This window comes from Pelecanus crispus, chromosome 8, assembly GCF_030463565.1.
Source record: "Pelecanus crispus isolate bPelCri1 chromosome 8, bPelCri1.pri, whole genome shotgun sequence".
NCBI lineage: Eukaryota > Metazoa > Chordata > Aves > Pelecaniformes > Pelecanidae > Pelecanus > Pelecanus crispus.
In genome coordinates, this window is record NC_134650.1 from 28,409,635 (window position 1) to 28,436,366 (window position 26,732).

Consider the following 26,732-nt stretch of genomic DNA (forward strand, 5'->3'; position numbering starts at 1 on the left):
AGAAATCAAACTGGCAATAGTGGTTTTGAACACTTCTAGTGAGTGGACTTGAGCTGCCTCTGTCATCTTCTGCAAGTTTCCCCTGCAAAGAAATAAAACCAAGGGGTGATTTATTTTTCATGTTTGTGTCTGAATAGTAGCTAAATACAGTAATTTTTCCTGTTTTGCTAGAAGGGGAAAAAAAGTTAGCTGCAGCTTGTGGCTGCACTGTGGTTTAGACTTTTTTTTTCTTTTTTTTCCATACAGCAATTTCAGTACAAGGTCACCATGTATCCATTATCAGCCATGTGGAATAGGAGTTAACAGATGAACAAAGGCAAGGGCTTACTGTAGGATTCTCTGTTTAAAAAGTTACCTAGCACAATAAAGGGTTATCATACTTGTAAATACTGCTGAAATGCAGTCTGTGCACCTCCCAGTAGTATTGACATGCTTTAAATTCCTCCATTGCGTGGATAAGGCTGACATTATCACCAGGGTTTGAAGAGTGAAGGAGCAGAAAACTGCCCATGGAGAGTATTGTAAATAAAGTCCAAGTGAAAATATTTCCCAAAGTTGACATGTCATGGTATGTTGTGAGTGTGTGTGTGTGTTCAAGCTTTGTATACCAAACCTATGGCTTGTTACTCTTGAGATTTCTCATGCTGTATTAGAGCTTTTAAGTCTTAAGGGAGACTTCAGGGTTGCTGGGTGTTTGTTTTTCAGTGGTGTTCCACTTGCTTATGTTTTGGTGGCAAAAAAGTTCTGTTAATCAAATTTGGCTGCATCTCACCTCTTGATTTCCTCCCCTTCACCCTGCCCCCAGACAACACGTCCTTCCCCACAGACCCACCCACCCACCCATACACATATACGCTATGGTGGCATTGATGTAATGACCTTTAGTGTAGCTGCAGAGTAGGCAAAACAGAGAGTCCAAAGAGATCAGAGAATCACGCAATAGCTGAGGTTGTAAGGGACCTATAGATGTCATCTAGTCCAACCCCTGAAAGCAGGGTCAGCTAAAGCAGGCTGCCAAGGACCATGTCCAGTTGGGTCTTGAATATCTCCAAGGATGGAGACTCTGCAGCTTCTCTGGGCAGCCTGTTTCAGTCTTCAGCCACTGGAGATCGCCTTTCAGGAACCCACCTGCAACTACATAATTGGTTTTGGGTGTTCTCTGGCAATAAATTGTAGAGGACTTTCTGCAGAATCAGGCTTTGAGGCAAGAACTGCAATATCTTTGCCTGTTGAAGCAGAACTTGGAGTAGAGAATCTGCACACAGACCTTTTTGGATGTGGTCATTTGTTTTCCATAGTTCTCTTACCTGAAAGAAGATGGATCATTGTTATATGCTCTATGCTACAAACAAATAATGACCCACACCAAAAGCCTAAAAGGCAGCCTAAAGCTGTAATGTAGTGAATTACGGTAATGTCTAAGAAGTAATGATTTTTTTTTTTTGTAACACAAGTAAGACTGGATATCATACATGGTTATAAACAGTATGGCTTTAGCCAAAGCACATGTGATGTTTATTGCAAAGTGGTAGTATATATGATGTTAATATGTGAAGTATGTGGTCTCATTGCTAGGAGAGCTGCAATTAGAAAAGTTTAACACCTGTTTTTCAATTGACCATTCACATACAGCAAAGTGTGAGAGTATGCATGAGAGTAAGCTCTGATATCTTGGGATTAAAAAAAGAAGTGCTTTATGTGGTTGCTACTTAAGTTGTTTCTACAACATAAAACACTACTATATGTATGCAAGTCTGTATAGATCTTATAGTATTGATTTGTTTTGGTAAATTCTATTTGATAATCTGTCTGATAGACTACGAGCTGTAGTTCTCAAACTTCATTATGCTAATAAAATGTAACAAATTTCAGGACGTAAAGAAAATGTTGAGAAATATAGTGAATTGAAATTCAGAAATAATTTTATAAATTTAGACAGTTTGAATTGTTAGATGTGCAAACATGAATGTTCAGCTGATCTCATGATTTTTTTTTAATACTGTCATTTGTGTCACTATATATAATTCTATACATAAACATATGCATGAGTACACAGATACATATATCTGCATATTAGACCTGCCTGCCTGTAATCGTTTCTATGCTGCCCTCCACCTTTTTTTTTCTAATAATTCATTACTGGAGGAAGTCTCTTATTTAGGTAAAATAATTTGCAAAAAAGATCTGAAATAGATCTCTAGCTTCTACTTTGCATGGAGATGTGTGCTGGTCAGAGTGGAAGTTTATTCTTGATTTCTTAAAATGAGTATGGGAAAAAAAAAAAGAACACATGTGGTCAATTTCCCAGGTTTGAGCAAAAGAGATGTAAGCAGTTCATATTTATGTGCCTCAGATAAAACTTTTTTTCATCTCAAACATTGTATTTTACAGATCTGTGGAGTATATTTTCACTTTCTTTATGACAGTTACATATTAGTAATATGAGTTCTTTAAGTTCAAGGGAATATATTGGAATAGATGAGCCTAGGTGGGTGGAAATAACTTATAAGAAAAGTTATTTCTGAAAGTTTTCCTCTTAATAATGTCCAAAAGATGTCACTCCTGAATAAGTTGTTTTGGGTTTGGTTGGTTTGGTTTTTTGTGTGTGTTGTTGGGTGGTTTTTTTTTGTGAGGGTTTTTTTGTTTTTTTTTTTTTGTTTGGGGGTTTTTTTGCTTTGGGTTTTGGGGTTTTTTTTTTTTCTTTTTTTTTTTTTCAAAAGACTGATCTAGAATGCTAAGCCTGTTCAAATTCTTTTGACAGGCTTTATCCCGAATCAAGTATCATCTGTCTGTCTTGAGTCTTAATTTTTGGCTGGACTAGGTGTGGTTTGTCCTCCCACCTAAGTCTAAAGATGGCACAGAATTCAAAATGAGCACTTTTTGATATGCTAATTTGGCAGAAACTTGATCATGTATTCATGTGTAATCACCAAATTGTTATCTCTGGGCAATTTAGTAACATGCCTGTCGATACCACTGATTTGAAACCTGTTCCCCACACCATGAGGACCATCCTTTGTGTAAAGAATATTGATAAATCTAATAACTCATCTTTCTACTTGGGAATAGATGTATGTCTAGCTTAAGCATGGACTACAAACTAAGTTTCTTTCTGGATTTTTATGTTATGCTGTAGCATAACATTCCAGACCTGGTTAAATTGCCAGGATGCCTTTAATTGTGAAGCTTTGTGAAGGATTTTGTGTCTTGTCTGGTGCTGTTAGCTGTGATGTGGTAGGGCTAAAAGAAGCAAAACAGAGAAACTTTGTGCTTTGCTAAAGGAAAGGATCCCATTTTGAAGCTGCACTAGAAGCTGCTGGAGGTCTGGTGAGTAAGAAGCAGCCAAATTTTCTGTTATTTCTCAGAGGTGAATTAAAGAGAGAATCCCCCAGAGTATCTTGGTGTTTTAGAAATGGTTCAATTGACAGCACGGATGCATTCTGCAACTGATTTATCTCAGTATTTCATTACCATGCCAGGCACAGATACAGCGCAGATGCAGTGGCCTTTCTCAAGGATGAGAGCTATTTTTAGCTAGGGAAATGGGAATATCCAAATAGCCAGAGGTTTATTTTAGTGCTTTGTGCATCGTAACTATAGAAAGAGCTTAATGAGGAATCTTCTTGTTTCTCTAAGATCCACAGCTTTGTTCAGTTATAGTTAAAGCAACACGAAGGGGGCTGTGTCATTTCAGCCTCTTGGGATTCATTTGCAGAAAACACAGCAGCTTGTGCTGGCTTTCATCCAGCTTTGCTGCTGGCGAAACATGTCTCTTTCGCTCTCTTTGTACTCTCAGCTACATGACCAAAATCCTGTTCAGCCAGTTTTTCAAACTGGTGTTCAAACTCTGTCCTTCCCTCTCACCACCTTTTCTTTAAGAACCCTTTTAGGTTTTGTGGAGGTACAGAGCAGCTTGTTCAATTCTTTCTCTTCTCTCTGTTCGGTTTTTAAGATCAGTATTGAATTATTGAACATATTCCTTTAAATACGGAATGATTCGTCAGAGCTCCACTAGAGAGCCTGCTCTGGTGGAATAAGCAATAAAGGGTGGAGGGTGATGCCAATACACTGTGGTTCTTGCAGTTGAAATGAGGGCTGGTTGCAAGATGCAAACACTGGTAATTAACACTCTGTATAACTCTGTTGCTATGAAATGAGTAGATTAACAGGGGAGACACAGGGTGTGTGAGCTTGGTGGAGGAAGTCTTAAGGTGGGGCAGCTTTGCATGCTAAAGTGGGGGAGTGCTATGAAGGGCAGCATGAAGATGAATGACAGGCGGTAAATAGCTGAGAGAGTTTTTATTAGTGGAATGAAGGAGATGTGGATGGAATTTGTGAAATGACAGAGTTGTGGACAGGTTGTTCAACATGTGAGATGGAAAAATGTAATGTAAGTCTGGCACTGGTCTTAACTTGTCTTTAGCTCCCTACATTTGGGAGTACACTGGTTCAAGGTTGTTTTGAGATGCTGTCTGAAATTCATAGTGCGAAAAAGAAGGCTGAAGGTGGCTTTTCCGCAGGAACTCTGAATTGCTTAACTTATATTTCGGTGTGGTTTTATAAACATATCTGCACTGGTTGCTTAACACCTTCTGATACATGTGATAGGCTGTATCTATTGCCTGAGAGACTTAAGGGTCCAGTGTAATATATAGTAATGAGAGCTGGTCCACAGCTATACTTTTCATACTTAACCTTTCCAGAATTTGGAGATATCTCGTGTAGATGAAAAAAGCCAGTTCAGGCTAATCTCAAATATCTGTTGTTCCTCTGTGGCAGTGTTATGCTTCCTATTTTGCCCCATGCTCTTCTCCTAGGTGAATCTTCCCGTTCACACTCTGCTACTCCATTCCTCTCCTCAGTTAACCCATGCAGTAGCCAAGCTGTTTTGGATAGGAAGGATTGCTTATGTCTCCTGACGATTCTTCCCACACTCCTTTTGCCCTCTTCTGGAGCAGTACACCCCAAAGTTTGAAAAAGCCTGGTTTTAAAATAGAAGTTTCTAAATAAGCACTCAGCAAGGCCTGCCAACCTTGTGGCATTTGATCTAAGGCACTTTAAGCTGCTAGCCTCTGGTAAGAAAAGTAGAGAATTGTTTTGACATGTCGATTGTCCCATTGGAAAGGAGTTTGCAATGTTGAATGTTATCACTGACATTTAATAAATATGCAGTGCAAATACTTAGGCCCAGTTAAAAATAAAAACAAATGCTGCCTCTGCCTTTTATGCCTTCTTGAAACCTTAGCACACTTGGAGTACTTGGCTTATCGGTGTCCTTATGCAGTATTTCACTCTTCTTGATGTCTTCTCACCAGGAGCTTCTGAAAATAGCTGTGTTGTCTATATGTCTTTTCAGCTGTATGTTGTGTGGGAAACACCATCTGAAAAAAATATGAATATTTCAGTGCAACAGTCTTGATTTTTACCAACTTGACCTACACCATTTGGCCTGAGCATTTCCTCCATTGTCCAAACACTTTTCTCCTTTTGTTTTCTAACTTGGTAAAGACTTTTTGAACTACAGTTCTTATGTTTTATTTGTAAAAACAGGAGACTGCATACATTTGCTGCTTCCCTCACATTGTGTGTGTTGGATTTCTTCTTGTATCTGATCAAAATAATTCCCTAATTGCACTCTTTATATGGGCTCTTGTGCATCTTCAGAAGCACAGGGTACAAAGTTGAAGGTGTGGAGAGTGTTTTATTACTGTTCATCAGTAAGACTTTGCTTCCTTTTGGCAAGAATCCCTGTACACCTTCTGGAGCCTAATTCCTATCACCATTTCCAATCCCTTTTTACAAATATTTGCTCCTTACTGTGCCCAGAAACTAAACCAGAAAATAATAAGGTGCTGCATTTAGTAAGAAGGCAATTCTCCTCAAGTCTGTTATTGTGGTGAGAATATTTGTTACTGGTCTGTGACTGTGGCAGTCCCCAGAACTGCATTTCTGAAGTGGTTCCTTTTGAGTCCTCTGGAATTTTCTTCTTTTTCTGGTGTTTACACATCAGCTGAGGTATTTTGAGCACTCTCAGATCCCAGTTTTCTGACTTTAAATTAAATCATCCTTAAACAATGACTTGCTTTATAGCCTCAGGTTCTTCAAGACTTCAGCTTGTGGTGGGAACACAGCCTGTCTAGCAATCAGGAAGAAACTGGCTTTCTGAATCTGCAATAGTTTGGGTTGTTTGGTTGGGGGTTTTTTTTTGGTGTTTGTTTTGTTTGTTTGTTTTTTCAGGGGGTGGGGGAGTGTTTTGGTAGTATGTAGAGAATTGCGTTGTAAAGGGTGTTTTGGGGGGATATTTCACCCTTAAAGTTTCAAATATCTTCTGTGTGATATTAAATAATGTCATTTTACAGATATATTTATATCTGTGTATATTTATCTGCAAAGTAAGCAGCTTAAACAAGATGCTGATGTAAGTGCATCTCCTTACCCAGCTCTGCCCCTCAGTTCTCTGTCTTGCTATGTAGTAGCCACTACTAGAGCATTTCTGAACTCAAAATGGTAGTGGAATGTAGGTTAGCTGTCCAGGCCTAGAAAAGGGCCTGAATTGCATTTGAGCAGTTATTTTGAAATAAAGCCTGGGTAATCATGTCTCTGCTCCTACTAAATCAGGTTCAATACATGATTTCTCTCTTGTGGAGCCTCACCTTTGGGGGACAGATGCTGCAACACTTGTTCACACAGTGAATACTATGCAGCTGTATGATCAGATTATTAGGACATCATCTTTCCTGAGCAGAGATTGTAACTATGTAAGCATCACACAGATTGACGGTAAAACAACTCAAGCCTCTTTTCCCCCCCATACACAGGTTAAAAGACAGCATGAAGGTATTGTCTGAGTTTCAAGTCAACCTGTAATTTGCTTTTGGGGGTGGTTGTTCTGGAGTTGTAAGCTGTTGCTGAGAGCTGTGGGTGGCTACTGCATCATGATGTTAATTATTGCTTTGTTTGTGAAGTGATGCTTTCCTGGGAGGGAGTAGCATCAAGAGGGAAGCTTAGAATAATTATAGTTGTCCCCTTGAAAGTTAGCTAACAAGCTACTATTTACTGATTTGATACATGGAGGTACTATAATGCATTAGTTGACTATTATGAGCAAGGAATTTAACACTGGTATGGAGTAATAAAAGGCTAGAAACTGTTGTATAAAGGTGGAAAAGAACATTGAACAAGACGCAGATGGAGTCCTTTCCTCCTGAGAATTAATCCGTCCTACAAGTAGGGAATAATCTTGCTTTATCTGGTGTTTGTAACACTGTACCTCTACCAAGACCTTTCATTGGCTTGGATCCAACTTGATTATCATTTCATTTTTGAAGGTATTAGATCACGATTTGTTATGATGAGTTATAACAATGAGTTATATCTATAACTTTTGAAACATTGGTAAATCCTGATGGATAGCTTTTTCTTTTTGAAGTTCAAATTTAAAAAAAAAAAAAAAAAAACAAAAAAAAAAATTAAGGACATAACTGAAGACAAAGGTGCCATAGGTGAAGAAAGGCCATTGCAAAATCATTCTTGTGACTGATCTTGAAAGGTTTTTTTTTCTTTCAAATATTTCATAGGTTTTATTATAATTAGTTCAGATTTTGAACATTACCATTAAAATACCATGACCTTTCATATGAGCTCATAATTCTGCCATATTGTCCTAACTGTTCTTTCTATCATACTGCTGGTGTTCTTATTTTCTGTTCTGCAAATGCATGTAGTTTCTTTGCCTACCTTTATCAGGAGCCCACGTCTGTTCTCCGTCATGTTTTTTCAAAAACTGTTACAAAGTGCTGAATTATTTTTATTGTCTTAATTAAAAAAAAAAAGTGTTTTAGTAATGGTAACTACTTGTTTTATGGAATTATCTGTATCAATCAGTACAACTAAATTTATCACTTTATTTTTCAGTTTAGTCAGCTGGTATCCAGTGATCTGAAAGTACTTGGAAGGAGCTCTTACACACTCTGCAGTGATGGCCAGTTACTCATTCGACAAGTCCTCCACCCAGAAACATCTAAGAAGGTATGAGATCAGAACTGATGCAGAAGGGCAGTGCTGAGTTTTAGGAACATCAAAGAAAATTGCTTATGTGAGTTTGAGATGAGTAACACAATTCAACCTTGGGAACCATAGTGTTCCAAGAATATTTAAGATGATCCCTCCCTGTCTGAACCTGGTGTAGCAGAGAAGTAGTTCTTGGCATTTGCTCTTGAAAGTCAGCTACAGTACTTGAGGACTGCCAGGTGAGCGTAATGAAGAGGAAAATTAGGAAAGACAGGTTAGAGACAGGAACAATACAAGTACTTTGAATTCTGAGTCTTAAGAAATGGAAGCCAAGGTACAGGTCTAACCTCAGCAGAGGTGATGGAGAGCTATTGCTTTGTTTAGGCTCGAGTTAAACCACAGGTTCTGTGTGGAGCCATGGGTTTCTACCAAGATCTGAAATTGGCAGAGGCCATGTGTCAAGGTCCTGTAGAGAGTAAACACACAGGCAGTGACTTGCCCTGGAGAACAGCAGTGGTTCCCTATCTGCATTTATTCAGCAGGAAGCAGTGCTGCAGCTTATTTGCTACTCGCACATGAAGCAGCAGTTTCCACTCCAAGTTCCTGCAAGGGCGTAGAGCAGGCTGTCTTACACAGGGAGAAGAATCTTGCCTTTGTGCAGGGTGGTGCCTCTTGACTTAGCCTGCTTGGCAGGGTCTGCAGGAACCCCACAGGAAAGGGAGCTGCTGGCATCGAAGGAGTTTACTGATCAGTTGTATTTTTTTTCCTCTGTATAAGGGTATTGGCTCATGCTGAGTTTCTACAAATATTCATTCAGCATTTGTGTTATGTTAAAACATGACACTGACTTCTTATGAAAAGTGCATGTTTATGTAGGGATGAAGCAAGTAAAGAAACAGAACTTACATTTAACATTCAAATGTGATAGTGTTTGGTTTTTGTTGGGGTTTTTTTGTTTTTTTGTTTTTTTTTTTAAACTTCATGCCATCCTGCAATATGGATTGTGGGTAATTCTTTGTACTTCCCTCTTGAAACAAATGGACTAAACCAAAGCAAACACTGTAATGTTGTGGAAGAAATAATTTGCCATACCAGATCAAGGAATGGATCTGATCAAGTGTTGAGTCTCTTAATACTGCATTTCTTTCTCTTTTTTCCTTTTTTTCTCCTTCAATACTTTTTCATTTGCAGAAGTTTATTTCTCCCTGCACATGAAATATTAGTAAGCCTCAGACCTTAGATCTTACTATTCCTACCATTCTAAGAAGTGTTAACTTGTGACTTTTCTTTATTTGCAAAGGTGGGCCCTGTTTGGTTAGACCAGAGTCAAACGTTTATATAGTAAAATGGTTGGAGACTGTGAGAGAGAAAATAGTGAATTAGACCAGAAATACTTTATTGCTTGAAAAAAATAAGCTAATGTCTGATTGAAGGGCTGCTTAAATGTTTATTTAATAATATTATGTAATTGAAATTCTTATCCAATACACAACAGTAATAAATCAATGTCTTTAAGTTGCTGGAAGATATTTTGTACACTGTAACAATATTTATTTAAACTTTGTTATCATGTTTTGGTACAATATTGCTTTTCAGTGTAGCCACAAAAGAGAAAATACAATATCCTAAATGGGAATATTTATAAAACAGCAAAACCTAGACTTTTTTTTTTTCCTTCCCCAGCTCTCTTCTCTAGCTGTTGTGCACAGGTCTGCCTCTCAGAAGCTATTTGGGTTTGCTCATCTAGAGATCTAATTCTGTAAGGCTATGGAATTTGAACTGTGTTACAAAGGCACTAAACTGGTCTATTGTAGACAAGCTGTTGATATGCAACTATGTGATTTTTTTTTTGAGACTGCCTCAGTCCAAAAATATTAATTGGAATTTAAAGGAATGGTGTGTACAAAACAAACTTTTTGCCTCCCTTGTAGAACTTCCTGCTGTCAGACTGCTTCTATTCCTTTTATGATCTGCGCAAAGAATTTCACACTTGCTACCCTAGTTCAGCCGCCGTGAAAGATCAGACTATCAAGACCATGGCAGAATGTATCCTTTTGCTGCAGCTTTTACACCAGAATCAATTATGCTTCTTTAGGTTTTATGCCTGTGATTTGTTAGGGGTTTTATTCTTCTAAAATAAGACGTGGGTTTTAAAAACTCAGGTAAAATGGAAGGAATGTTTGGTTAAGTGTGTGGTGTGGGGGAAAGCTCTGCTTGTAATTCCCCTCCCCCCCCCCAATTTGAATCTAACAATGAATTCTAAACCCTATTTAGGTGTAGAAAAACATCATTTGCATTGATACTTCATCTTAAAAGAAAGACTTAGCTATCAGTGGGCTTTTTCAGCACCAGTTGGCCTGCAAGCTTCTACTGTTTGCAGATCGCAATAGTTCTCGTGTGTGATCCTGACTGAACTGAGTTTAAAACAAAAACTAATAAAAAAAAAAAAACCCCAAACCAGCAAAAAACCCAGCACCCTACATCTACATTTTAGGAGGATTTTTGTGGCCCAGATGAATGTGGTTAAAGTTCAGTTATGTTTCAAGTGATAGGAACTTTTTTTTTTTTTGAAACTGTTAATGCTGAAATGATGTAAGCTATCAATAGTTTTCAGACTGTTGACTGTTAAAGTGAATATTAACCAGTTTATGAGCAGGGTAACAAATGTCTAATGGTCATGTGTCCCCACTAAGACCAGTAAATTTGATTACCAGTTCTGTGTTAATATCGGGAAAGCCTTATGACCTGTTTACAAATGATTGTGCAAGTCTGTTATTTTCTATAATCACCTGTTTAGATCTAGGCTTAGGGACAGATGAAACGGAGGAGGACTTTGGTGTGTGGCAAGTGAAAACCATGGTGGCTATCATTTTCAGCATGCTCTCTGAAAGTTGTAGTAAGTGACCTATTTATACAGAATGCTGAAATCTTGCTTTTTCTGTAAGAATTGGCAGTGGTACTGTCATTCTTAAGTAATCTCTGACCCTGGTTATATTTAAACTTCCTGTTTTGTTGCAGATCACATATTTACTGAGCCTGAAACTGTGAAATACAAGTACGAAACAGGTCCTTGGTAAGTGCCCTTGTCACGGTTGTTTACAACCAAAGATGAGTCTTGTCCACAGCAAGGAAAGCTTGTGAATATTTCCCCATGGTCACTGTGAAAGTAGGTTGGTTCCTGAGAACAGTAACAGCGTATTCAGTAGTCTAGTTTAGACAGACTACAGATGGTATGTTGAATGCTGTACTTTAGTCTGTCTCTTTAAAGTCACTGCGAGTTAAATGCTCTTTGTTCTCTAGCTTCTGTTTTGCATGGCAGCAAGGCTGACTTATCTTACCCAGCGGTGAAGAAATATTTGTGAACTTTCCCTAAGTCAACAGGGGGAATGGCTAGCGTACCCTATGTGCATCTGAACTACATGGTGCTTCTGAAGAGTGGTCTAATAGGCTGCATTGCACACTGGGTTTAGGGAGAGGAGAAACAGAATGGGTCTTTGTTTTGAAGTACATTGCAGTAACTGGAGAATGAAACATCTTAAGCATAAGTAATATGTATTCGTATTTAAGACTGCCTTGTAAACATCTATGTTGGATTGTTAGATCTTTCAAGTAAAATTAATCCAGTTCCTTGTTACTTCACTTTGAAACAGTCTTCCTATTTTTTTTTTTTTTAAGGAACTGCAATGTGGTGACAACATAATGTATCTTAGGCATTGTGTATGTAAAAGGATTATCCCAGTTATTTTTCCTTTCTTTATTGAAATAAGTAATGGAGTTAGAAGCATCTCAACAGCAAATATACTCCTGATTTACAAGTTAAATTAGTTGCAAACTGAAATTTGGTAAGATAATGGAAAACCTAGATTAAAGCTTAATTTGGCTTCTTTTGGGGTTTTTTTTTGGTGTTTTTTTTTTCTTTCTTTGCAGTAGTAAATCTGAAACAGTGGACAGTGAGACAGTAATACGTGCCAGAGGTTTGCCATGGCAGTCTTCAGACCAAGATATTGCTCGATTTTTCAAAGGACTCAACATTGCCAAGTAAGATAATAAGAATTTCTCTTGCTTTCTAACTTTGTCTTTAACAGCAAGTTCTTTTAATATTTGTTTAATACGCATCTCCCACACACCCCCCCACTAGAGTCCTTGCTTCTACTGTCTTTTTCACACCCAGGCCATGATCATGATCACCCCATGGTCATGATAACTGAACAGGTTTACCAGCCTTAGGTGTGCAAGAGTTTTGAAGTGTGTGAAGAAGAGACTTATCAATTGAAAACCAACATACGTTCATTTATTGCTAGTATCTAAAGGGAAAAACTCCTACTGTGTTAATCAAGGCAGAGTCCAAGATAGAATAGAAGCTTTAATTTTGTGCCAAGTCTTCAGTATTCTGCTATATCGCATAAACAGGCCAGGTTCAGAAACCTCCAAGTGCTGTTTGGAAGAAATTTTCATATGACTGATGTGTGCGTATCTCTGTGTTTATATGTGTGTATTTATATACAGAGTGAGTTTAATTTAGCATGCCTGTCACTTAATATACATTCCAGTTTCTGAACACTGAGAATTTTCTTTTTAGAGGTATGAGGAAATTCAAATTTGCATCTCTGAGATGATAGGAAGGGTTTGCAAATTTACATCTGAATGGAAATTGAGAAAGTGGTGAACAGCATGAGATCCAAGATCTTGCTGAAGCAGATTCTGCGGTATAATTGTGTTACACTAAAAATGAAATTAAATTGTGGATAGTAGCAATTTCTTTTTCAGTCTGTAAACTCCACGTTAAAGTCTGATTCCTCTATTGTTCTTACCCAATTGTTTATTAAATGTATTAAAGATTCAAACTAAGTTTATTTTTGTTGGTTTTACCTTCCAGAGGTGGTGTGGCTCTTTGTCTGAATGCTCAAGGAAGAAGAAATGGGGAGGCATTAGTTCGATTTGTCAATTCTGAACAGAGAGATCTTGCGCTGGAAAGACATAAGCATCACATGGGTAGCAGATACATTGAGGTAAAAAGTAGTGACTTGAAATAAATCTTTGGAGAGCAACCTGAATATTTTAGACTACAGTTTTAAATGAGAATAAACTGCACTTCTGTTTTGCTCAAAGTACCAAAATACAATTCTCTCACGTGAGGGAGAGCGTGTGTGTGTTAGAGTTGAATATTGTAATTTTGATGTGTGGCCTTTTTTTTTTCTTTTTCTCTTTAAGGTTTACAAAGCAACTGGGGAAGAATTCTTAAAAATTGCAGGAGGTAAGTGATGTTGGAGTTCACTGTAATTACTGAAGTTCATAGGAGTTTGTTCTACTTCTGATTCCACCACCCCCCACCCCTTGGTTGAGGACACAAATGGATAATGAAGTAGCTTTTCCCGTTTTGCCTTCCAAGAATACTTGACCCTGTCAAGTTCTGGTTTCACATGGTTGAATTTGAGCTGTGAGCATTTGGGCTGTGATGTTTGCAGACAGGTCTTGTTGTTTGGGAGGAAGATGAGCCTTTGCAGTGGAAGCATCTGTGTACCTTGTATAAGTTCACACTAATCTCATCTTTGTTCCAATTTCATTAAAATATGAAACACTTTCCCGGTAAGGGAGTTTCACTTCAAAATAGATTACTGGGAGTTAGTAGTGTCTCGGGTCTTCTGTGGGTTTGTTGCTATCTACTTACCTCCTATATTGCTCCTTGATGCTTTGCCGCTCCGGTGTCCTATGGAATTGACTGACCAGCATGACCATATGTTGTTGGCTGACCATATGTTGTTATCTTTCTACCAGGCACCTCCAATGAAGTGGCCCAGTTCTTATCTAAGGAGAATCAAGTTATCATCCGGATGAGAGGCCTTCCATTCACTGCTACTCAGGAGGATGTCTTGGGGTTCCTGGGGCCAGAGTGCCCAGTCACAGGAGGGAAAGAGGGACTTCTCTTTGTCAAGTACCCAGATGGCAGGCCCACAGGAGATGCATTTGTGTTATTTTCCTGTGAAGAATATGCACAGAATGCACTTAAAAAGCACAAAGAAATACTTGGAAAACGTTACATTGAACTCTTCAGGAGCACAGCAGCAGAAGTCCAACAGGTTGTAACTATTGGCTGTGAGACTCAAAACTTAACGGTTAAAACATTTCTTCTAACACTTACACACAAATACGTTGTAGACAACCATGAAAGTCTATTATATTAAAGATCAAGTTCTAGAAAGGGCAATATGTGCTTCCTGATTGGCATGGAAAATTGCACAGCATTGGATTTTTGTTGTTTGTTGGGGGTTTTGGGCTTTTTTTTTTTCCCCTACTGCCACTGTTTGGGTTTTTTTTTCTTTTTTTAACATCCCTTAGACTGTAAAGTCAAAATCATTGGATAATTTTCCCCTACTTAAAGGTTGACTGAAATCACAAAAATAATTTAAAAAATATACTAGATTAATAGTATTGTAGTAATGCTTCTTGAAAATCTGCAGTATTGTCTTTTAAATTCTAGTCTCCATGTAAAGAATTTCTAACATTAAATCAAAATCTGGATGCATTAAAACAGCTTTTCCTACAACTGCTTTGTTGGAAACTGAGAATTATGAGGATTTATCTGATTTTTGGTGAAACGAAGTGAAATACTTGTTTTCCTAAGATAATATATTTAACTTTTTTTTCCCTATCCTTTACTGGTTCCTATTATCACCTTCTTAAATTGGTAAAACTATTTTATTTTGGCACCAGCAACTCAAGCCTGTGAAAAAATCACATATTGCATTTTTCTGCCTGACACAAAATATTTCTAGGCTGATAATACCAAAGGGAACCATTACAAGACTTGATCTCACCCTTGCATAGCAATTGGCTATAAAAACTTAATACAGTTACTGTTTCGAACTATGTGACATCAGAAGTCTTTTCCATAGAAGTGATGGGGCAAGGGGAAGAATATCCACACTTGTAGACCTGCCATTTACCCTTAGTACTGTGATATGGAGATAAGAACAGCCAAGAATCTGATACAAGTATTGTGAAGACTAAGTTAAGCGGCATGGTGAGATTTCTCCTACCACTGAAAACTTCCTTTTCAGTTCTGCTCCTTAGAGAGAATGAAGCTAAGTTCTCTAAGGAACAAAACCACTCTGTCACAGTGACCAAGTCTTTGTTCTCGTTTTTTGTTAGGGAGACCTGGATAAAACTTGTATAACTTACATTATATCAATATGTCATTACTTCCTCTACAACAGCTGTCTCAGGTGACACCCTAATTTTTTTGCTGCTTGAACAAGAGATTATTTTTTTAGGAATTACAGACTTCTTGTTTGAGTAATTACAAGAGGTAAAGCCAGCTCTCATCCACTTGTTAAGACAAAGTAATTGCAATATTCTATACACAACTGAGGGAGAAGATTTCTGACCTGAAAGGTGCTACAAGTAGTTTCTTGAAAAAAGGCTTCTATTGAGACAAACTCCCTAGGCTGAATTATTATTGACAAAACTAAAGCTTTGTAACTCCTTTTTGGTACATCTTTCAGTGGAATGTGTTTCTTTAGTTCTGATAATCATTGCTAAACAGGTTTTTCAGCAGCAGGCCCCAACAGCAAGTTATGTTCCCTTTGTCATTTGAGTATGAGTCAAGATAAAATAAAACATGGAGATCAAGGTCTCCTATAGGTCTTTTTTTTTTTTTTTTTTTTTTCCAAAAACCCTGTACTTGGAGATGTGCACTCAGGTTAAAAAACAAATATGCTCACTTAACCAGTCAGGTTTTACAAAGGAATTAGAGCTAGTGTTTTTTCTTATTAGTTATTTCAGGTCTCAGTTCTTTTAAAATGACTGCCTTTAATTTACCCTAGTTTAAGAAAGAACTGTATGTGACAATACTGGTTTATTAGCACAAATGTGGTTTTCAAATGTTCCTTTTTGGGATATTCTAAAAGGAACTGTAATCTGCTTTTAACTTTTTTATAATGAGATTAGAAAGGTCTATTACTAGGGTCTAGCAAACTAAATTTGTAAGACTTCCTCTCTCCCCTTCTGAGTTTGAAACTTTCAAATGCCCAACAGGAAACTATCTGCAATAATTTGGTTTAAGAAGGTTGGTTGGTTTTTTGGTTTTGGTTTTTTTTCTGATGTTGGAAGTGGATTTATTTAAATATGTGAAATAGTATTGTGAGAATTGATTTGTGCTCAACCAGATGATGTGTAAATCTCTATCAATGTGCTTTTCTTGCCAACAGGTACTTAATCGATATATGTCAACACCTCTTATCCCCACTCTCCCAGCTCCCATCATTCCTGTCATACCCCCACCATATACCATTGCCACGGGTAGCATACGTGACTGTGTCCGGCTCAGAGGCCTTCCTTACACTGCTGGCATAGATGACATCCTGGAATTTATGGGAGATGCCACAGCTGATATTAAGCCCCATGGAGTTCACATGGTCCTTAATCAACAGGTAACAGCATTTTGCATGGGAGGGCTAACTTTCCAGTTACTGAACAGGGTTAGAAGTCAGGGTAGCTTACCTCTTCTTGGCTGTGCTTTAGGTCTTCTATAGCCTTGAGAAAATACTGTGTTCTGTTTGCCTGTCTTTTCCTTCCTTCTCCTCATTTCACCTCCCCTTTTACATAAACACTTACTTTTCTTTCTATATGTGCATGCATAAGACTGGGGAGGATGAAGCTTGTTCTTTTAATGATAGCTTTATCCTGGAGGCTGTCTTAAATAGCCCCTTGTGTTTCAGTCAAGTACTGGAAATACACAAGACAGAAATGTCTCTCATGTTAGATGGCATGGCTGCTCTGTCAGCTTCAGGGTTTCTGCTCAATGGTAGCTGTGTTGTTTGAGTGGTATTTGTGGAAAAATTAGGTTTTCCTAACTTCTAACTTGATTAAAGACTTCTCAGGCTTTAAAGGAAGTTGATAATTAAAAATTGTGGTTTGGATATATTTTAATGGCATAATCATAGGGATATTTTTTCCTTGTTGTCTTGTGTTAAAAATAAACTCTATTAGCCATAGAAATATTGAGGTATTAAAGAAAACAAATATTTGTTCTGCTTTTTTGTTAAGAAAGTTTTTAATATTTTATACATACAGCAATGTCTGTCAGGTTGCAGAAAATCAGACCTGGAAATCAATTTCTAATGTAGCTATGGACTTTATTAAAGCATGTTCTATGTCTGGAGCTTTATACTGTTGTACTGTTACCCAAAAAGTAGTTACAGGGAAGGCAAAGCCAGATTCTTCCTAGAGCTTCACAGCAAAAGAATAAGAGACAATGTTAATAAGCTGTGTCAAGGAAAATTCCAATTGGGTGAAAAGAGGCGGGGTGGGGAATCACAATGAGAAATTAGTTAAGCATCTGAAACAGGTTCCTAGAGATGCTCTGGAATCTGCACTCCTGGAGATGCTCGGAATTCAAGTGGAGAAGGCCATGAATGGCCTGATGTAACTTGAAAGTTAGCCCCACTTTGAACAGTGTTTGGATTAGAGGCCTCCAGACTTTGTTTCTATGCTAAATAATTTTCCATTTCTTTCTGCAGAAGATGGAAGTAGTGTGTTACAGGGTGCTGGTTACATGAGTCTTACCTTTCTGCTCCTAAAAAATAATTGTTTAGTTATTAGTCATTGGTGCCAGATGAGGAAGAACAATACAGACTTTCACAAGACATTTGATCTTAGTGCTTTCTGTATTTCTTCTGCTCTGGGACTTTTAATAACAGATTGACTTACAACTATGTCCCCCCTCCCCCAGGGACGACCATCAGGTGATGCTTTTATCCAAATGAAATCTGCTGACAAAGCCTTTATGGTGGCTCAAAAATGTCACAAAAAAATGATGAAGGACCGTTATGTGGAAGTATTCCAGTGTTCAGGAGAGGAGATGAACTTTGTTTTAATGGGTGGCACTTTAAATCGTAGTGGCTTATCCCCACCGCCATGTAAGTTACCATGTAAGTCTGCAATTCTTCTGCTCTCTGCTGCTAAAGGCTGATATGTGGTAGGTGCTGAAGCTTTGTGGCCTTTCACCTTTTGACTTGGGTTTTGCCATGATCAATAATCATCCATCTGTATACATGCCGAGATTGGAATTGTTCCCTTTGGGCAATAATGGGGCTGATCAGAGGCATTTTTATTGTGTTTTCGGTGGTGAGTAGGGGGAAGCAAGGCCTTGCCAGTGAAATTGTTGCATACTTTGCTTTTTTATGGGTGTACTGTTCTTCTGAGCTCTGCAGTAGACTTGCCTGTAGTGAAACCTACTTGGAATTAGAGGGGTTTTTAAAAGGGGGAGAAATTCTATATTCTAGCTGCCAATGAGTGCTCTTGCTATCTTGCCTTAGAGCATTGAGAAGGTACTCTTTGGGCTTGTTTTTGAAGGAAAACACCCACTGGGATTATACGCCAACAGACCATAGAGTGGTGAAGATGGATGGATTTTTATATTTTTATTTTAAGATTACAGTAAACCTTCTTGTGGAACTATAATAGAACTTTACTGTACCATTCTAATCAGTCTCATTGATTAGAATCACTAAGCAGATGCTGACGTGTATTTGCAAAATAGTAAAGAGCTGCCAAATGTAGTACTTACAGTTTGACTGTACACCAAGCCAAGCTTTATGTTCCTATACAAATCAGATATTTGTTCATCAAAATGCATCAGAGTAGTGTTCTAGTGAAGTTTTCTTTTTTCCATTTGCTATATCCTAAAAATACTTTTTGAAGTTGCAGGAGGCTTATACATGAAGAGTCATGGTCAGCAGTTGTGGATGCCCATGTGTAGCTAATATTATGGTACTTCTGTCCCACAGAGTACGACTTCTGTTAGAAAGAACAGAGGGTGTGTTGATGTGCACGCCTGCTTTTTCTATGCACATGGCTTTACGCTTTCTTTGAATAACTGAAGTTCCGTACTTTCCATTTGCATATGGACAAGGCTGCTCAGCTCTAGGAGTTGTGAACGCTTAGGAATTCCTCATTTCAAATACCCCAGTTGTCATTCATGGTGATGTAGCAGGGGTCTCCAGGGGAGACACTAGAGAGCAGTCTTTACACAAGTGTTCATTAATCATGCCCAGATGGTATTAATCACATTGGGGTGAATAATTCCTTTCCTGTAGCAGAGATCTCCATTCTGATTGTTTTTTGGTGCTGTGTCCTGATTTGGTTTTAGGTCTTTCTCCACCAGCTTATGCTGCTTTCCAAACAGCAGCTGTGATCCCAGCAGAGGCAGCACTTTACCAGCCACAAGCCCTCTTGCCAACCACCAGGACTCCCCAGGCCTCCGCAGCTGCTCCTCCAACTGTTACCTACTACCCAGCTCAGGCTGCTCAGCTTTATATGAATTACACAGCTTACTATCCAAGGTAACCTCTAGACTTAGCTGCTTCTCTTGACATTTCATCTTAGTGGAGCAGGCAACTGTGTGGTCACCTCTGCACAGCATTTAAATTTGTACTTCTGCTGTAGATAATCCTGGAAACTTGATGCTCATCAGCAGAGGCAATAGCCATTTTAACTGATTCTCTGTGGCCTTGTAAGGAAGTTCATCTTTTCTGTAGGTTCTGTTTGACTCTCATGATAATGTTGGTTTAATATTTAACAGTGTTTTTGGCACTGGGGCAATGTCATCAAGGTGGTTCTATTTCTTGGTGAAATGAGAAGCTGTGTCAATACATGCCTCTACCCTCATCCCTTAGTTTGTTCTTGTACTTATGATACTGTTTCCTTACTGAAAGACTCGTCATAGGTGTGCACTACGTTTGATTTCTTATATCAGTGAGACCAAAGAACACTTTACAAGTGTAAGCAAGGCAAAAGATGTCCACCTTTTTCCCTTCCCACAGATGGTGGTATCAACATGGCTCACTGACATCTGGTACTTGGGTCCATGGGGAAATAGCTTGTTCATTTATAGTTCCTAGGCTTGTGACACTTACTAACCTTGGTATGTGGTAAATTGCTAGACTGGCCCTGTCCAGAAATGAAGCTTTACTCACTGTTTCGTGGCTCAGAAGTACCAGATTTGGGCCCTTGTCTGCTTTTCACACTATGATTCCACCCCCATCCCCGTTTTTTTTCTGGTTTTATTAAGTCTTACAACAAGTCATCCGCAGCTACTATTTTTCTCCTCCCCTGTGAAATAACAAGTGCCACTCTTTATTTCTTCAACTACAAATGTTGGCTATTTCCCTTTCCTTCTCTTCTCTAAAAATAATTTCGCAGATGCTAAAAAGGAGTGAACAAAGTCCACAAAGCAGTCCACATCAGGGCTGCCTGTTTATCTGTGGTTTTTGGGCTTATTCTCAAACTTAATTCTTCTGTTTCATCTTTGCCTATTCTAGGGACTAAAACTAGTTATTGGTCTTCATAGTAATTTTGCCTCTCTTTCTCTTTCAGTCCTCCAGTATCCCCTACCACAGTGGGGTATATTGCAGCTCCTCCAGGAGCTGTAGCCGCTGCTGCCACTGCCACCCACACTCCAATTCTGCCCCAGCCTGGAGCATTAGTCCGTATGCAGGGCTTGCCATATAACACAGGAATGAAGGAGATACTCAGTTTCTTCCAGGGGTACCAGGTTAGTATGCAGTCCCTGTCCTTGATATTGTATTTGGACCTCCGAGTAATGATCAGTGGGGATCAAACTGAGCAAGTGAGTGCTTTTGGAAATTGCTGAACAAGTGTGCCAGCTCAATGTTGTATATTTAACTGGCAGACTGAAGTGCAATATACAATTTGCCTTATTTCTTGTATAATAAACATACCCTAATTTGGAAGCAGTGGTTTAGTGTCTAAGGTTAGGGTTTGAGTTTGGAGAAGGAGAAAGTGCAGAGCCCCAGTGTGAGTGGGGCTGCAAAGGGGCTGCCAAAAGCTTTAAGTCCTGGCCACTTTTTGGTGGGAGTTGTAGGTGGGTCAGTGTTTGACCTTCAAGACTTAAAGTCTGCTGACAGCAAATTTCTAGTACAAAAGGCTGTGACCTGCTTTCAAAAGGAGACAGATGCCTCTGTCAGACACTCTTTCAAGGACTAATCATTTGGGTTACAGGCAGGAACGTGTTCCATTAAAACTGCATTACACTGCAATGGAAAGGAAAACTGTATTCTCCAAACCATTTTGTACTGATAGCAAACATTCTGCATGCTATAGGTAATTTCAGTCAGTATGTACTGATTCAATGCTCTATCAGCGAGCAAACACCTAAAAACTTATCTTCTGGAAGAACACTAAAAAAATGAAAAGCGCCATGTACAAACATTTTTTTCCAGCAGCGTTTATTTGAATTCATGGAATGGGTCTTTCCATGTCTTCTGCCTTTCATCTCAGAGGATATTGTATCTATATCCATGCTTTGTCATCACATGTTTGCTAAAAGGAAAGATAATTGAATATAGTATATTCTGGTGAGTATTTGACTTCTATGGATAACAGCACTTACACAAATACCAAATCTGCCCTTTTGGTACTACTCAGAAGCCCTGACTTAAAATCCTCTTGGTGGGTCTCGAACCACTGTTCAAGACATATGTATGAAAAGAAGACAATTTTTGCATGTTTGCCCTTCAAAATCTGTAAGTTGGGTAACAGTGATATTGCTAAAGGGTAAGATGCAGATGGATTCTTTTCATGCATAGCAGTGGTTAATACGAAACGTTCAGGCATGGTACTTTTTTCTTTTTTTCTTTAAGATTCTTAAAGGACAATGGGCTTTAATTTGTAGAGCCAGATGTCTGCTATGTAAATGAATGCATACTGAGAACAGATGCTTAAATGTATATGTTCCAAGTTTTGAGTATTTGGAAGATACAGTGCTCTACCTGTTGTGGCTTCTTTTTAAATGTTATGTTTATGTTTGAAAGTAGTTTTGCATACTGGGTTTTTCAGTGGAAAAATTTGAAGGTTCACTTATAAAAAGTGACATGAATTTTGACAAACATTAAAAAGAAGCTAAATGTCATTGTATTTTAGTGCTTTTTCTTCAACAGATATTTCCAGAGTTCAAACCACAGTTACTTGTTGCTTTCATGATTTCCAGACAAACAGTAGTGATCATTCATCTGTTGCTTAGCCATCGATATTTTACCTTTTGTTTTTTTCAACTGACTTGGGGTTTTTGGTGGATGGATGGTGGGTGTATTAAAACCTTAAGTGAGGAAGCCTATTTTCTAAATTGAAATTCAGCTGGAAGGGTAAGTGAACTACTGAAAAATGTGACCTGAACCTGTCTGTGCATGGGACAGGTCAGTGACAATGTCTAGTAGCTCTGTCTTCCCCTATATCATCAGTTTAGTGAATCTGGACTTGGGGTCTGGTGCTGAATTTGCCCTTTTCCTTGTTTCTGCATTTGGAGAGCAGTTCATAGGGTTTGTATGGCACAATTAATTGTTTCAAATGAATAGAAATTTTGCCACAAGGTGAAAAATATATTCTTCTGCTGCAACCTCCTGTCATCATCAGTTACTGTTATTAAATTGGTCGCCTCTTTGATTTCTTTAGAAGATGTTGTCCAAATGAGATCGGGTTCAATATCTTATAAAGGAGCCAAGGAATTATTTTGAATTGTTCTTGGAATCCCGCATGTGGTAATGCTAGTTTTATACTTGCTCATTCCTTTAAGGGAAAAAAGAGGTGGTGACTTACTCTATTGGGACAATATTGTGTCTCTGGAGCAATAACAAATCTTTTTTTCTTTTTTCCTCCCCTTTCTCTTCTCACATTATTTTTTCATTTTCTGCTGCTACCCAAGGATCTGTTGCACGATGCTTCTGCTCATTTATAAAGTGAGCCCCTAATAATCGTCAGTAGCTTGGGCATGGTTTTAATCTCTGTGTAACAAATTGATGTTGGTATTCAATGGGCTTCAATGTTGGTATTCTGGGAACCAGATCAGAGATGCTGAGACTGAAGGGTGATTTTTGTCTTTGTATGTCCTTGTCCAAAAGGAACAGGTTTTAAGTTTTAGTTCTTGCTTTATTCTCTACTGTTTTCTTCCTTCAGTCCTCATGGGCTCTGTATATTGCATGTATGCACATGTTGCTACTTAAGTGAAAGCACCTTTCATACCAGACCTGCCTCTTAAGAGATAGACTTTGCTTACCATGGGCTTCAACAAGCTGGTCTCAACATCAGTACATGCTTCTAATAACAAATAATGTAAAAATCTGCAGATCAGCATTTTAATTTTCAATTAATTTTACCAGCATTAGCCTCTTGCTTAGTGGTTCAGCAGCTTGATATCTTCTTGTAGTTCTGCTTTCTTGTTTTTATTGTTGAAAACTCTTTCCAGCTTGCATGTGTTTAATGTACCTTGCATTAAACAATCCTGAAAAACCTGTGAAGAATTTTAATGGTACATCTTGGAGATGGTAATTTCCCCCATCATCTTTCTGTATAATATTGTAGTGTACTGTAATCTTCGAAAGAGCTAATATTAATACTCTCTGATTCAGTAAGTAATTCGTGTTGAACTGCTTTTTATTGTACTGTCATGCAACAGGGCTATTGATTTGACTCCAGTCATATACTGGATACATAGCTAAAGGATACTTAACAACAACAGCAAAAACCAAACCAACCAAAACCACAACAAAAAAACGCACCACACAATTCAGATGGGACAATGGGGTGACAGTAGTTGCTCTGACGGGTGCTAAAACACCAACTGCTCAGCAGATGCTGGTCTTTGAGCATTATGTTGAAGTAAGGGATCTATGGATGTTTACAGGAAACTTCCCTTATAATTTGAAAAATATGTGATTGTGAAGAAAGCCATCTAGAATTAAGAAAAATAATTCATATTTCAGATCCTATGGGGAAAAATTTGAGGAAGAAGTGGTGCAAAAATAGTAATTACATGCAACGGACTTTTCTGTGTTACTTTAGACCATCGCTCTGTACAGTTGTAGAAGCAGTGATAGAGGTCACGTAAATAAGGAAGGAACAGGTGTAGTAGTTGGGTAAGGAATTTACATGACGTTGTTCATGTACATCGGAACAAAATTTTTCACTAAAAAGTATTTTTCTTTATTTACTGGCTAAATCCTCTATGGATTTTACTCTTTAGCCACTAAATGAGTCAATAAAGAATATTTCTAGTCTCCAAACAATGACCTGACTTTTTTTTTTTCTTCTTATGAGAATGCAAGTTTATTGCTAACATTGCCAGAGTTGGTATTCTGACAAGAACTGTTATGTTTATGTACAAGCAGATGCAATTGAACTGTGCCCGTGGTCTTAGCTGACCAAAAGCTAGTTCACAACTGTTGTCTTAGCTAGGAATCAGCATGCATTTAGTAGTAGTTGCCCAGTTTCTTGGAGGTTGGCATGAATGTAAAGTGAACTCATGCCTGCCTGAAGAAGACCATGTGGATTAGTTCTTAGAAAGCAGACTCGCTATTTGTTTCATTCAGGACTAGTAAAAAAAACAAACTAGGAGAAAGACTAAGATTTAGGGGCTATTGTCACCATGTGAGCTTTATTTAAAGCCTCCTGAAATTGCTGGAAAAGGCTAGGATGGAAATGTAGGGACTTCTTTGTATGCACATTTTTATGTAGGACAAGCTTAAAATAAATACTGTTCTTTAAATCTGTACTAGGCTTAGGTGCCTTTTATCTGCAGCTAGAAAAGAGCTTTTGCAGTATATTAATCCTCCAGGTCTTCAGAGACCCAGAATTCAAGGCTCATTGTTTTGGGGGGAGGAGGGTGGCTTGTGCTTAAAACAGTAATAAGGAAGTGAAGGGAAGTGGATGGATGGCTAAATTCCAAGGGCATTAACAACATTTCTCTCTTGTATCAGGACAGCAGTCTTCATTGTGACTGACTTTTTAGGGATTAGGTTTTTTTCTCTGAAATGCATGCTTGAACAAAGAAGTATTCTCTATTTCCTGTGGGTTGCTTTTGAAATCTGATGCTTCATAGTCTGAGAGGGATACCCCATCGTCTGCGTGCCAATTCTAGGCATAGCACCTTCTGACTAGGGAAGGGAAAGAGGATGTGGTAGAAGAAGAATTCCCACTTGCTGGTATTTGAAGTCATCTAGCAATATAGACATTATTATATGCTCACCCCCATGCACTCAGAGTAGAGTATGATGTTTGTTTTGCTTTATTCCTAAATTTATCTTCCACCTGGAAATGTTGCCTGTGTGGAGAAGGCATGTGCGAGACTGGGTCTAGTAAATTAGTGGTTACTATTTCTGTCTGTTGCCTCCCATGCTTGAAGCAAGAGATTAAGTGGCACCATCTTCAAGCTGTATTTTTGGGAACAGGCATTACATATTTCACTGTCTGTTTCGCAAAACATTCAGGTGGTATCTGTTCCACAGAGCATTCAGGTCGTTGCCAGTGCTTGTATCCGCACTCTTAAGGTACAATTGATATACTTTATTGATGAAGTGAGTTTAGGGCATTTCTCCTGACTCTTATGCCAAAGTTACCTAGTCAATAAATCAGATTCTATGTTCCAGACTTACTATATCTAGACTTTTTTCCAAAGTCTGAGAGATGGATTTCTTCCCTTTGGGAACTGTTCTGTGATAGAGTTTATTGGTAGTTTAGGCTAGAATTGCAGCTACAATCCTGTAGAGGCCATTTTGCCTATGATGTTTTCCTTTCCAGGTGGGAACTATTTTTAGCTTTCATTTCCCCTTGTGTTTTTCCCAGTTGGGGCGTGTCTAAATATACTTTCCAATTTTAGTTTTGTTTTTAGCATTGGATTTTTTTTTTTCCCTAGATTGCTTTGCATATGCTGTTTTAGACTGATCTTTGAATGTCCACTGTAGGAACTGCAAAAATGAAATGGAAATCACTATCTTGCTGGTTAGTGACCTGGTTAAATCTGTGCACAGTCCGTGAGGGGACAAGGACAGTCCCATATTCCTCTTAATGTAGCAGGTATTCTCGAAAGAAATAAAATAGCTTGAAGGGAAGGAAAAGAAAAAAAAAACAAAACAACCCAAAACAAGCCACCACCACCAAACCAACATGTACAAGGAGAGAGCATAGTATACTACCTCTATATTAACCAGTCTGTCTCTGATACCTATAATCTTAAAAAGTTTTGCACTGCAGTAAGCATAGCAGCCTGTCTGGGAGATTGTTGGTCAGAAATGGTGATCTCCTTTAAAAGAGAGGAGTTAGTGTTGTTTAATACACATCTGTCACTTCTTATTGTAATATTAAATAACACATTACAATAGACTGTATAATAATAAGTGTATTTAATATGCATGAGTTGAAGTATCCCTGCCATTTTAAATGTTAATACCTAGAAAGGTATTTACCTTACACTTGTAAGGTAAACTGTTGATTCTGTAAAGAAGCAACATGTCCTTCAGGAAACATCATTTTGCCATTATGAACAGACATGTCTTAAGCTATAAAAGTCTCCACTGTCACGGGGGAGATAACAACAAGAAGAATGTAGGGAACAGGAAACACCATTCTTCACCATTCAATGTAATCTCTGTTCCAGTCAGCTGCTTTTTTTTTCCCCAGCATGTATGCATATTCTTTGCGCCATCTTGCAGCCTGCCATAGAGCTAAGTATTGACCCCAGAATCTTATTTAGTAACCACTTGGAAAGGTTCTGTTTTTCTTCTTGTTCTAAATGCAAACTTTATCCCATACCTAGTTTCTCTATTTAGTTTCCATCTTTCTTGATCCTAGCTCCCATATCTGATCACTGGAAGAAGTCAGTGTAGCACCAGGGCGTATGCTGGGAACCATATCTTGATGTCTTTAACTCTGAG

General features: G+C 38.3%; 1 protein-coding gene across 3 annotated transcripts in view; it reads left to right on the forward strand.

The window, feature by feature from the left end:
- The window catches only part of ESRP2 (epithelial splicing regulatory protein 2), a 44,658-nt gene that overhangs the window by 12,041 nt on the left and 5,885 nt on the right, over positions 1–26,732 (forward strand). For 2 of the 3 annotated variants that reach the window (XM_075715343.1, XM_075715344.1), the window contains exons 3-14: positions 7,915–8,028; positions 9,942–10,056; positions 10,808–10,906; positions 11,029–11,083; positions 11,938–12,048; positions 12,887–13,019; positions 13,222–13,264; positions 13,786–14,087; positions 16,218–16,439; positions 17,741–17,939; positions 19,160–19,352; positions 20,386–20,563. In XM_075715343.1, the coding sequence (XP_075571458.1) occupies positions 7,915–8,028; positions 9,942–10,056; positions 10,808–10,906; positions 11,029–11,083; positions 11,938–12,048; positions 12,887–13,019; positions 13,222–13,264; positions 13,786–14,087; positions 16,218–16,439; positions 17,741–17,939; positions 19,160–19,352; positions 20,386–20,563 (1,764 nt within the window). The remainder of the gene's footprint in view (positions 1–7,914; positions 8,029–9,941; positions 10,057–10,807; positions 10,907–11,028; positions 11,084–11,937; positions 12,049–12,886; positions 13,020–13,221; positions 13,265–13,785; positions 14,088–16,217; positions 16,440–17,740; positions 17,940–19,159; positions 19,353–20,385; positions 20,564–26,732) is intronic. The other variant, XM_075715345.1, reaches the window with a different exon arrangement.